Source organism: Diabrotica undecimpunctata, chromosome 8 (assembly GCF_040954645.1).
Source record: "Diabrotica undecimpunctata isolate CICGRU chromosome 8, icDiaUnde3, whole genome shotgun sequence".
In the NCBI taxonomy this organism is placed as follows: domain Eukaryota; kingdom Metazoa; phylum Arthropoda; class Insecta; order Coleoptera; family Chrysomelidae; genus Diabrotica; species Diabrotica undecimpunctata.
In genome coordinates, this window is record NC_092810.1 from 5,807,334 (window position 1) to 5,821,057 (window position 13,724).

General features: G+C 32.9%; 1 protein-coding gene across 1 annotated transcript in view; it reads left to right on the top strand.

Annotated features, from left to right (window-relative positions):
- Window positions 1-13,724, top strand: part of LOC140449201 (protein Wnt-5b-like) — a 314,387-nt gene that overhangs the window by 102,115 nt on the left and 198,548 nt on the right. Inside the window, exon 2 of the mRNA XM_072542370.1 lies at window positions 4,818-4,970. Within this exon, the coding sequence (XP_072398471.1) occupies window positions 4,822-4,970 (149 nt within the window). The 5' untranslated portion in view covers window positions 4,818-4,821. The remainder of the gene's footprint in view (window positions 1-4,817; window positions 4,971-13,724) is intronic.

The following is a 13,724-nucleotide window of genomic DNA, read 5'->3' on the forward strand; positions in this document are numbered from 1 at the left end:
TGCAGTTGTTATATTTTTTTCACTTTGAACATTGTGGTATGGGGCATTATCAATCACTAATACACTTTGTGCTGGTAAGTTCGGAATCAACATTTCAACTAGCTACTTTTTATAATTTTGAAAGTTCATCTGACTATGGTAATCACCAGTTTTTAAATTTGATTTAAATTTTAAGTAGGAATTTTTTATGAACCCCATTTCTCCCCCTGCATGAACTATTATTAACCTCTGTCCCTTAGAGATAGGCTTACGCAAACCATCGTGAGAATCATCATTCCAACTTTTATTGAATGTGTGATAAGAGTGGATGTATGTTTCGTCCATGTATACAATAGGACGATTTTCGTTTCTGTAACTCTTAATACTTCGCAAAAAAGCTATCCTTTTTTATTGGATGTCAGGTTTTTCCATAAGCAATTTTTTCTTTGTCTGAGTTTTTCGCCAACAGAAACCAATTTTATGTAATACTTTTCGTAAACTTCCATACGATCCTGTGTAATTAATTTCATTGACAAATTTCCTGTGTATGCCTCTCAACGTAGTAACTTTTTTTTCGTGGACGTGAATATTTATTACAAATCTCCGAAGAATTTCCTTATCCATATTATTCAACTTAGTTTTGGTCGCACTTTTTTGTCTCTTAATATTAGGTGTATGGAACGAATCACTTTCACCATCTTCAACTGATCTAATTTCATTTGAAATTTGCTTTACAGAACCAACACTAACACCAGTTGCGCGCGAAACACGTTCTTGAATTTTCGTTAGTTCTATTATCGGATTATCGGATTCGAGACAAAAAATTGTTGAGAACGATAAAAGTACGCAAGACTGCATACCTTGGACACATACTAAGAAATAATAAATATAGTCTTTTGCAGGTCATCATGCAGGGTAGAGTCGATGGCAAAAAGGGAATAGGTAGAAAGAGGAAGTCATGGCTGCGAAATATTCGAGACTGGACAAACATGACTGTAGACGAATTATTCCACGTTGCAAAAGACAGAGAAGCTTTTAAAAATGTGGTCGCCAACCTCCGTTAATGGGGACGGCATAGGAAGAAGAAGATTATCGGATGTTTAGCCTCCGCTTCTCGTCTCATAAAATATATCAAATTTGCTATAATTTCACGAGATTGACCACTCAAAACTTTACGATGAACTTTTGATTTAAATTCCATTGTAACGGAACCGGATTAATAAGTCCTACACCAGTGTAATTGATATGCGTCTGATCTGTTTGCTTCTGCTAACAAAATTGAACTGAGTATATTCGGGCTACTGACGGATCCTCCCCTCCAAATTTATATTCTTGTCAAAACTCAGAGACATTGCAATTCTTGACGAGCTGTATATTAAAAGAAAAATTACATTATTATAGCATTGTAAAAAATTAATTTTAATTGTTTTAATTATAATATGTCTATATAAAAATAATTAGAAATATCTTTTTTTTAATAAATTGTACGTAATATTTGTATTGAATTAATTTTTTAAATTTAAAAAAATATTTCTACGTGCCGCACGCCTGTATCGCCGCAACCGCTGTACACACTTAGCGGTAGACTGCTCGAAAGGCATATTCGAAATATTTGGGTCCACGTTTTTAGCAAGATAGAAAAAAATTATCCTTGTCAAAATATTTTAACTTGTATTCGACGGTTTAAAGATTATAAAGCTATTTGTAGAATTGCAATTCATTTAGTAGTTTTTTAGAAAAAAAATCCCAAAAATCACTAATTAAGGCATTTTTTCAACAAAAAAATGCAAATAACTCGAAAAGGAAGCATTTTTCGAAAAATTATCAGGAAAGAAAAAGTGTTTATTTTGATGAGATACACCTAAAAAAATTAATTCCGAAGCAATTCGGGGAAATTGCTTTTTTGTATTAGTTATTTGTTAATAACAATTGCCGGCCCACTTGTAAAAATTTTAAAAAAATACATTTCATCTTGGAATAATATATAGAATCGAATAAAAAACGTTTGGTGCATTAGAAATGCAAAAAGAATTTTAGTCGGTATATTCTGTTTCTAAGCGTGTTTTGAGGGGTAAACCGCTCGCCTATTTGACCTTTTCATATTTTAAAAATAAAAAATTAATTCATTTTAGTAGTATTGTTTGCTAGGACTGTTGGATTGATTTAATTAGAATATTTTTAAAATACTAATTTACAATAATAAATTTACAACATTGTCATTATACTAAGTAAGAGTGTGATTAGTTCACTAAAAAAAGTTGCCAGCATCATGCAAAATCATTTGAACAAAAAAGTTCAAAGTTGAGCCTTCACTGTAATTGCCATGATTTTTTAATGCTAGTTTTTCTTCTATAATTAAGTAACTGTAGGCATTATTATTATCGCTTGTAACAAAAAAATCATAATTTTATTGATTTTACTCACTTTGGAGCTATTGTTAGGTTGCTAAGTAGCACTTGTACTCTTTTACTTCTAAGAAATGCAACACAAAGGTAAAACATGTAAAAAGATCATTAAGTTTTTGTACAAATTTATTCTTCATCATAATATATCGACATCAGTGATCCAAATCGTCATTTTCGTCATCTGCTTCTTCTAAGTTTGCTAGTTCTCCAGCTTGTGGACCATCATGTCACAGATTTATGAAAAACTCTTACGTAATTAACTATCTGTTGAATATTTGAATATTTAGATTGCAGAATGCGAAGCCTTTTGTCAATCGGTATTGGCAAGAGATCTGGAAGAAGGGCATAGTTTTTGCCAGCTCAAGTGGATCTCGTAGATAGTTCACTAAACTCTTCTATGATACCTTCAGCTGTTTTCTTAAAACAGGATTAAAGGTTTGTCCTGTTGAAAATGTAACCATTGCATGCTCTGTATTTCACTTTCGCTCTTGTTCTAGTCTAAAAGGTCGTCATTTTTTATCTGTAGGTATTCTAAAGAACTTTTTGCTTGTAGAAGTTACCAGCTCCATCCAATGTTAAGATACATACAGGTCCTTTTTGTAACATGTCCCTTCTAGCCATGCTTATTTTATTTATGGATTTCAGGCAATCGTCATCAAATGGAATACTTGTGAACGGTGAAGTCATCAATAATTTGCGATATCCGGACGATACAGTACTCCTAGCTTCTAGTCAAGAAGATCTGCAAACACTACTTGATAGTGTCGTTGAGAATTGTAGGGAGGCAGGTCTGGATCTGAACATACGGAAAACCAAAATACTCGTAATAAGTAAAAAACAGCATGTAAAACCGTCTATATACATATGTAAACAATACCAAACTTGAGCAAGTTGATAAAATCGTTTACCTTGGACAGCAATTAAATTGTAACGCAGAAAGTCACGGCGAAATTAGATCTAGGATAGAGCAGGCTAGAGCGGCTTTTAGAAGGATGTCCAAGGTGTTATTTAACAGAGACCTAAAATTGGCATCGAGGATCCGCCTACTTCGCTTGTAACGAAATATTTTGCCTACCACATAGGGTATAATTATAGGGGTTTGAAAATTGGAACAGAAGTTACTGGGTGAAGATAGGGCAAGCAAAATAAACGATACTGTGCGAACGGCACTCAGGGTTTGTTTGGAGAGCTGGGTCGTGGATAAGTGAATGACAAGGGGTCGGATTGGGGCAACTACAAAATAAAACAAATGGATACTTACATTAATCTCCTAGACAAAGGGGTTATAAAAACAACAAGAAAGACCTCTAGCAATTTAAAATGGACGCCGCTTCGAGGGGTCCCAGTCTTGCTGGATAGAGGAAACAAAAGGCTCCTCCTTCCTAAAATAAGAAACACAAAAAGAGGTTAGGAGACTTTTCTAAAATAAATAATAATCAAATTGGTTAAAGAAATAAATTAAACATTTTTTGTTGCCTCTCTACAAACAGTTACCAAAATATAGATGGCACAAACAATACTATATTAATAGTTACAAAGATTTGTACCAAAAATAACAAAGAAAACTTACCTGTCATCCGTTTACAAACTTTGTTTTACAAGTGGGAGTTGCTACAAAAATTACAAAAATAGTTACTGGACTAAACATGTGGCAGAAATAATTTATTACAAATAAAGAAATATCTTTTAAAATGAAACTACATATTCATAAAGAGGTTAACTTTTTTTAAAAAACAACAAACCAATGTCAAAAATTATAAAACTAGCTGTCAGAAGATTTACAATATTAATTATCAAAATTTAAATTGTTATGAAAGCACTTATTATTTTAAACTGTTTATTTTTACTTCAAGAGTTCAAACAAAAAAGTTACCTGGATTGCACTAAAGTTGTTTCTTTTAAATGATTTCTGGGGTCGGAAACTGGACCTACTAAAATTTCTGGGGTAGAACTGGGGTTAAACTCTCTGCCACGCGAACAAAATGACTGCTTCTATGGTCTGAAACGACGACCACGGACAAATAAAGTGAGGTTGAAATGGACGGCACTGGATACAGACTTCAGACTGGGCTTCTTAAAAACTCAACAATGGAACATGGTGTTATCCTTCAAATTTGTTGTATTCGCCGTATTACAAATATCTCATATGAGAGACGGCTTACAAACAAACACAACAGTGATTATCCCTATCAGAGTTGACATATTACTTTGTTTGTACCTCATTTTTTTTACCAGTATTTAATCTGATACATTTCAATGTTAATTTTATATTTTTTCAAGAAAAGTCTGTGTTATACCTGTATATTATAATATTATATACTAATTAGTAATACCTGGTACGCAAAAAAATATTTCAATTATTGTTAACATATAATAATACCATTAGTTATTGTAACCAATCGTAATGTATCATAATATTGTTTGTTATTTCAGGACTATGCAGTTAAAGGAGAAGTCGAAATCGAAGAGTAAAACAAGTAGTGCAGCAATGACCGCATTACCGTTTGTCTTCTATTTCCTGATCGGTATCTTCTCTACTAATTTGGCAGGAGCAGCTAGAAGACAACAAGCGAATGGAACTTGGTTGTAAGTTAAGATTTATTTATTTTTATATAATACTACCAAATATATTACAAAAAAAATAATAATAAAAATAAAAAATACTACTACTATCACTTCACAAAATTTAACACAATGTAACACAAAATGTACAAAAATACAATAACTTTGTTGAATTTAGTTCAAATCAAATCACAAGAAATATTTGAAAAGCTGGTTAAAAAACACAACTTTTAGAAAAAAAGAAGTCCAAAATATACTATACACCTGTTTATTTATTACAGGATGAACCCTTGAGGCTCGTTCTACAGACACAAAACCCTTTTCACAATTATTATTTGACAAGAACTCTGCTAACTTTCAATGCAGGATATGGAACAAAAACAACTTGCTTCTTCCGACGTTCAAATCACAGTAATCTTCCTTTTTCCGAGCAAAACATGACTTCCTTTACTTCAATCCCTCCTGCTACTTTTCACCAATCAGACACACACATCCTACACACCACGCTATTCCTTTCAACCAAACAAATTCTGTTACTTGTCAAACACAAGCTCAATGATATTATGTTACATAACCTTGGTATTTCCAAATTTTACATAAATAAGATCTTTTCTTTGTTTCTAAGTTTCTTGAGGCAATACAGCTAATAATACTACTTCGGTTATTGTATACTTATACCTGGCCACAAAACTTTATAATTCTTTCCCCAATTTCTTTGTAAACAAAAGACAAACCTTATATTCTAAAAAGGTATATGGTATAGTAAAAAAAATGATGTCAGGTCAGAAGTGCATCAGATCATACTTGCAAGAAGTTTATTATTTTACAAATTGATTGAGTGACTGTAGATGGAAATTGATTGCAACCCATGGCAAAATCACTAGTTTTCTAAAAGTATTATTGCATTCTTCTAATCATGCATCTGATCTGCTACTTCTCTCATAATATTTATTATCTTCTACATGTGCCGTGTCCGTTTCGAACGTTGGCAATCAACATGGCTATTCTGACTTTGTTTACGGCAGATCTGAATAGTTCAGCAGATGACAATCCATTGCCGCAAGTTTTGGAGCCACGAGTGTCTTCTCCTCCCTGGACCTCTTCTGCTGTCTATTTTCCCTTGAACGATCAGCTGTAGTACTCTATATTTATTATGTCTCATAACATGACCCAAGTATTCCAACTTTCTTTTCTTAATACTTATTCTCTTTATACTACCTCTCTCTCTTTACCTATCCGGCGTAGTACCTCTTCGTTGGTCACGTGCTCAATCCAGGATATACGTAATATACGTCGGTAAGCCCACATTTCGAAGGCCTCTACTTTTTTCATCAATGTTGTGGTCATTGTCCACGCCTCCATTCCATATAACAAAACCGGGAATACATAACATTTCAGAAGTAGAATTTTGAGACGTATGGTGAGGCTTTTAGAGGTGAAAATTTGCTTCATGCTAGTAAACGATGCTCATGCCTTTTCTACTCTTATACGTATTTCCTTCGCTTGATCCCAATTTGAGTTAACTGTTGTTCCCAAGTAGATGTACGAATCCACGTGTTCAATTCTTTCATTGTCTAATATCAGTTGCTGTGGTGGTTGTTGGGTTTTGCTTATAATATTTATTATACTTATGAAATAATTTTAATAATAATAATAACGGAGGAATAACTAATTAACAGGTGTTATTAAAAAAGTCTTCTTCTTCTTCAGATTATTTTTCCTATCATATTTAACCTATCATAGGTTAAAACTGGTAATCGCTAGCTTGATTTTATTAACCATATTTTTAAAAAGTTTTAGTGAGCTTCTGGACAAACCTACAAGACATATCTTTCGAGGACAAAGAAACAAGTATAGAAATTACAAAGGAACAAATATTGTATGCACTAAAGAACATCAGAAACGGAAAAATACTCAACAAAAAATAATCAACTGCCTATTGATATCCTTAAAATAATAGAAAATGAGTACATGGATGTCCTCTTAATGATCTCCCAAGTCTCCCAAGCAAGAAAAATGCTAGAGAATGCACCGACCACCGCAACATAAGCCTGATGTCACACACTTAAAATGTTTTTAAAGAGCATCCATAAATGCATTTACCAAATACTTGATATTGATATTAAAGAAATCCAATTTGTATTCCGTAGAGGCGTAGGTACCGGTGAAGCTCTCTTTTCATTCAACGTACTAATTAAGAGATGCTTGGATGTGAACCAAGATATTTAGGTCTGTTTTATAGATTACAACAAGGATTTTGATGAAGTCTGCCACAAAGAGCTAACAATTATAGCATATAATTGTTAGCTCTTTGTGTATATAATTAGTTATAACGAATTATAACAAATCAATATTATAAACAGCAAGCACATGTACGCATTAATGAACACACATCAGAAGAGTTCGAAATTAAAAGAGGAGTGCGACAGGGGTGTATATTGTCACCACTACTATTCAATTGATATTCTGAAGGAATTATGAAAACAGCTCTTGTGTGAGAAACATTAGGAATAAAGGTCAACGGAACACCAATTAACAACATTAGATATGCGGACGATACTATCATAATAGCAGACAACCTTCAAGACCTCCAAAAGGTAACGAACAAGATAGTTGAGTATGGAGAAGAATATGGATCATCAATAAACACCAAGAAAACTAAATTTATGAGGATATCAAAAACCCAAAATAATGATAAAAGCCTGACGATTAACGGTAAAACTTTAGAACAAGTTACAAACTACAATTCTCTTAGGTAGCTAAGGTAGGTAATTGTAGATTTTAGGTTTCAAAGGAGTTGTTGAGCCTCTTAAACTTTTTCGCATAGATTACTGCGATCATATAGATCGTCTGTATGGCTCTATAACTAATATCTTCTCTTTTGAGCTTTGCTAAAATATACTGAACTTTTTTTCGTTTTTTTCTTTATATTTCTTAATTTCTTGACATTCAATGAAAGATTTCTGGATATCCATTCTTGGTTTTTAGTTTTTACAAATGTTAATCTTTTTCGTCCTACAATTCCCAGTGTGTTGTCTATATTCTTCCATTTTGTTGAGTTTATTTTGAGTTTCCTTATATGTGTTTGGTTTTTTTAATTAAAAAAAAAAAGATTATCACATTTAAATTTTTAAATTAACAGAAATAAACATAACTTTAACTTTTGCTATAACATTAGTTAAAAACAAACAATAGCTTTTTATCTCATCATAAAAAGTACAAAATATAAGTGTGTATTAGGTGTTACTATTTTTCAGTCGTAAGTTGTTGACTAAAAGTAGGTCAATGCGTCCCACATCCGACTTGCACCTAACCACTAGCGTGGGTAAATCAAAAAGAACCATTTCTATTTAAGGTTTGATGACTTTTATACAAAAAGTAGCCAATCAAGAGATTACCAAATTATTGAGTACAGTATAAAAGTAAATCAACACATCCTAACATAAATTAATTTTACTTGACATATTCTATAAAAATCTCGTTGGCTTGGAATTACTATTTATTTTAAATATGATCTTAAAACATATTTTATAATATGTATATATAGAAATATATGGATTTGACCCCTAAAAATCGTACGAACAAGCAAAATTTTACAAAATTCAAGTGGAAGATCAAGTGAATAGAGCAAACAGAGCCACAGGCTGCCTGAATGAAATATTATGGAGAAATAAAAATATAGAGAAAGAAACGAAAGGCAGAATTTACAAAACAGTCATCAGACCAATAATGACATATGCGGCAGAAACAAGATCTGACACAGAGAGGACAAAAATTATGTTAGAAACAGCAGAGATAAAAACTCTTAGAAAAATTGATGGTAAGACTCTATGGGACAGAGCTAGAGGTACAGATATATGACGTAGATGCAAGGTGGAGAACATCAAGAACTGGGTAAGAAATAGAATAGTAGAATGGAACGATCATATAAGTTGAATGACAATAAATAGAGAAGTAAAGACGCCCAATAGGAAGACGATCAGTAGGAAGACCACGAAAACGATGTAACGACAACTTATTGGAGGCACATTGAAAAACAGACAGTCATGTCTATAAAAAAAAAAGAGGAAGAAAAAGAAAATTAATATAGTGTGTGAGAAAATATAATGTTTTATATGATTTGTCGCATACAAAATCCATGGACATCAATTTTAAAAATAATATATATATATATATATATATATATATATATATATATATATATATATATATATATATATATATATATATATATATATATATATATATATATATATATATATAAACCAGTATTTAGGCGCCCCACGCCCTTCCTGTATGGATCTATGGAGGAGTATCACCGAGCCGCAAGCCCTTATCTCTTGCCGTACTGCTCCACCATACGCCGATCAGATACCAGCATATTCTAGTCTAAGCCGCAGATTCATCTAGAATTTTAAACTGCTGCGTTAGCCTTTTTTATTTTTCTGTACACCGAGCTAGGGCTCGAACCCACATCTACTGAACCATTTGACGGTGAAGCGAATGAGAATCGGCCGCTTAGCCCGCTTGGCTATCTGACCGATGAAAAAAAAATATTTGACAGGAAATAATAATAATATTTGCTAATTCTTCATTCGAGAAACTTTTCATCTTTTCAACAGATTGGTAGCCGAAGACTGATGCATTTCGGGTGTGTGCGAATAGACGAACGAATAGTTCTGTGACCAGACGGGACCGGTTCGGCGCCGGATCTGTGATGTGTTTAAATCGTCCTTAACAGTCCGTCCCGGTTTAATAAGGGTTAAATTTTTAAAACAGTTGAATTCTGTTTCCTGAGTAAGTTATAACTCAGTCCTCTGAATTGTTCAAGCCGGAACTACTGCAGTTAGCCAAAGGAATGAAAATTCTCCCTTACTAATACTTCGAAAAATCTACTTGTGATGAAAAGTATCATATAGCGAATTAGAAGTAATTTTTAACCTCAAGAATTGAATTGATAGCTGTGACACAACTGATGTTTGCAAAGTTGAGATAATGTCATGGCTGGCTTGGACACGTGGAAGAATATTCCCAAGGAGACCTCAGAGGAAAATTGTGTATGAAAGCATAAAAAGGACAATTTCGAGGAGAATCTAAAGGCCGGTTTTCACGCTACGTCTTATTGTACGTTTTGTTGGATAGGACAAATCCTATACAATAAAACGTGGCATGTAAACAGCAAAACGTACGTCTTGTCGAATCGAAATGAAATCCATGGTCAGATCGTAGAAGTGATGGGAGAAGCATAGTTTTGCGAGAACTGATAGGATAAAACGTTACGTGAAAATACATGTTCAGACAAGTCGTCCGATCTTGACTTCTTTGACGACTAGTTCCACTGCAGTTCGCTTCATTTTTCTTAAAAAAACCTAATAATGTCAGATTTGCGGCAATGCATCCACGATATTCTAGTGGAATTTATTGAATTGTATAAAAGTTTTTAAGTAGTTCTGTTTTAAAACCAAGTAGATTGCATTACAGGTTTCAGGAATTATTTGGCTTAACGCTGGTTTGGATATTATGGTTGTGAACTCTAAGTCCTTGACGCTGCGTCCTGTTGTAAGATATCTGAGAGTTGCTGTGAGTCTTTCATGGGGTGTAATGGCTTTTCTTATGGGTGTCTTATTTCAATATGTATGGTGTTACCAACTCAAGCAATTGACAATAGGCTGAGGTGTCCATTCGCAAATAATTGCGCCAGTCATCTGGTTCGCCTCTCAGTTCTTTTAGTAACGAGACGTGGAAATACTGGCTTCTTTTTAGAAGCCCACTCTCCTGACCATCTTCTCTTTTCCCTCCTCATCCCCTTTTTCCTTAGTCATAGTATCGTTATGGTTGAAAAAATAAAAGAAAGCAGCCGTGTTTTATCCATAATAAAAAAAATCACTAAACAAACTTCACACAACTCAAGACTCTGAATTAGAAATGAGGTAAAAAACGGAAGGAAAAACGTAGTGTGTATACACTGGACAAAACGTACATTTTGTCGTACGTTTTATATGACCCACAAAACGTACAATAAGACGTAGTGTGAAAACGGATCTTAAGAGCGATGTGACGAATGCGAGGAGACTTATATAAGTCAAGGATTATGCATAATCCTTTGTATGCTTCGATAGATCAAACTTGTTTCTTCTGCACAATAAACTACATTTGCTACTTCAGTTTCATACTTCTATCAACAATCCCCTTTGAAAGAGCACAATTAAAAAATTAATTTTTTTTTATCCCAATTCTTTTAGTCAAAATATAACAGTTTTTTAAGTGAACTAGAAATATGCAAACAACTTGCATTATTCAATAGATAATGACATCAGAATAATCATTTTAATATTCTAAAAGGCTCTTATTTGAGCCTTTTTATACTACATGAATATTGTCGATACCAGCAAACTCATAAATTTTTTGCTAAATAATGTACAATCTTTCTTCATACTTGTTTTTGTTGCCGTTCGTTTTTCAGTATCTAGTGAGCACTTTATCCGATGATTTACTCTTGCTAGTAGCTAAAAGGTAATCAACGGACAAGTACGAAGAGCTGAATGGTGCTTAGATTAGTTTTTACGGTAAAACTCAGTGGTGTTACAAACTGGATATCTTTTAAGAACAAATCTAAAGTACTTATTTGATCCTTTGTCTTTCTCCTCTAATGAAAATGTAAAAAAAATGATAAGGGTTTAGAATTTTTCAATATATACAGGAATCAGCACAAACCCTATTCAATAATTTGTGAGTCGTTCATATCCCCAACTGGTTTGGTGATTTAACAATACTAAAAAATGTTATTTGATTATTGTATAACGTTTAAAAAATGGCAATTACTATAGAAAATAAATGTTAAATGTTCCTGGTGAGGTGTACAATATGTTACGTACTAGGTGACGTGGGGTCTTAGCGTATTCCATTTTTAAAATAATGTTATTCGGCTTATTTTTTTATAAATTGAATAATTGTTTTTTTTCCATAGCTAATGTTAAAGTGTTGCTATAACAACTGTTTTGAGTAGATAAAGTATCACTTTAACCTCAAGGGTAGATAAAGTGACACTTTAACAGCAAGAGTAGATAAAATGTTTTAACTTTTTTTTATTCAATAAAATTTACAAATTCAAACACATTAAGGATTAAAAACAACTAAAATTTTACAATTAACATTATTAGAAATATCTATTTTTGGAGCATCACAACTTGTACTCGTTTGCTTAAACACTTGATTCGAGGTACTGGATTGATTTTCTGGTCCGCCTAGTATACACTTGGATACAGCAATCTTATTGCTTATTGACTCTTTAATGTAAGATTCTGCAACAGATGACGATTTCCATCCACCTAAACGTTTAACTTTTACTAGATCAGCTCCAGAATTTGCGAACATAGTAGCTGAAGAACGACGGAAACAATGCCCCGTGTACATTTCTGAATTTGCAAGTTTCAAAAAATCTGCAATCTTCTTGGGGATATTATATATAGTGTTAATCCCCACCGGTTGAGTAGTGCACTTTTGCTGTCGGTAATTTACAAAAAACTTACTGTGAGGTACGTTTTTGTGCGCAAGGCAATATGATTTCTCACAATTTCCAAGAAACTCAGTCCACTTTTCTTGTCAGCAATACAAAACGACCTTTCCTGCTTGGTTTTAGTATCAGATAATGAAACGATTATCACCGATTTTCTGTCGTCCACGTTAAACACTTCTAACTTGTACAATTTATCGGACCTAGTCGCTCCATGCACACCAAAAATAGCAATAACCTTCATCAACAAATAGACGTTATCAGGAGCTTCTGTCAGAAATTTAATAATGTCATCTGACTTCAGGATTTTGGACTTTTTAGCTTTGTATCCTCCACTCTGGTTTTTTAGTAAGGTGGTTAACTTGCTGAATTTAGAAATGTCACAATTTTCATTCACCAACAACGTACGCTTCAGTATCGAATAATACAACCATAATGACGATGGCATCGCTTTCTTCGACTTTTCAGAAAAATACGCCAGAAGTATTTTTTCACTCACGCCATTCATATTCTTAATGCTTTTCCACTTTTTAAAAGACTGGTATTCTTTCTCATACATCATCCTAGATTTTTGTGGCAACAATAAACTTTCTGCTTCCAACGCTGCAATTTCTACATTTGATGGCAGGTTTTCCTTTTCTTGTGTCAATTCTTTTCAGTCCATTTTGTATTTATTCACTTTGTACACAAAACGCAACAATATTCTCCGCAAATACCAAAACGTAACATTTGTTTGACATTTGTTGGCAGAGTAATTCATATCCCTAGCAACGGAGCAACACAATTGCGATGTTTGTGCTAAAAATTACAATTTTCTTTGAAATTCTATTTTTTACCTGAACTTGAAGTCTTGCTATAGAAAAAAAATCTAAATTTAAATAGCTATCTTGATTATTACATGACTATTTAACACATTCTGAATAAAACCCTTTATTTTGACAAGAATAAACTTTATTAGTAACTAAAACAAATTTTGTTGAGCATTTTAACAATTAATCTATAAAACCACAAAATGAAAGCATATTTTAATAAAAAAAGATAATAGCAATTCTAAAATATTAAGTTCTAAGTTTATTCTAGTTAAAAAATGACAGTAGATTTATTGGACCAAATTTATTTTTCACAACAAACCTTACAAATTTTTTCTGTACATTGGCACATATTGGTGTATCACAAAATTTACAGGAGGATACAGTTTTCTTATCTTTGGACCTAGGACACTTTCCACAGCGTTTTCTTTTGTTTAAATTGTTTTCGTCCATAGC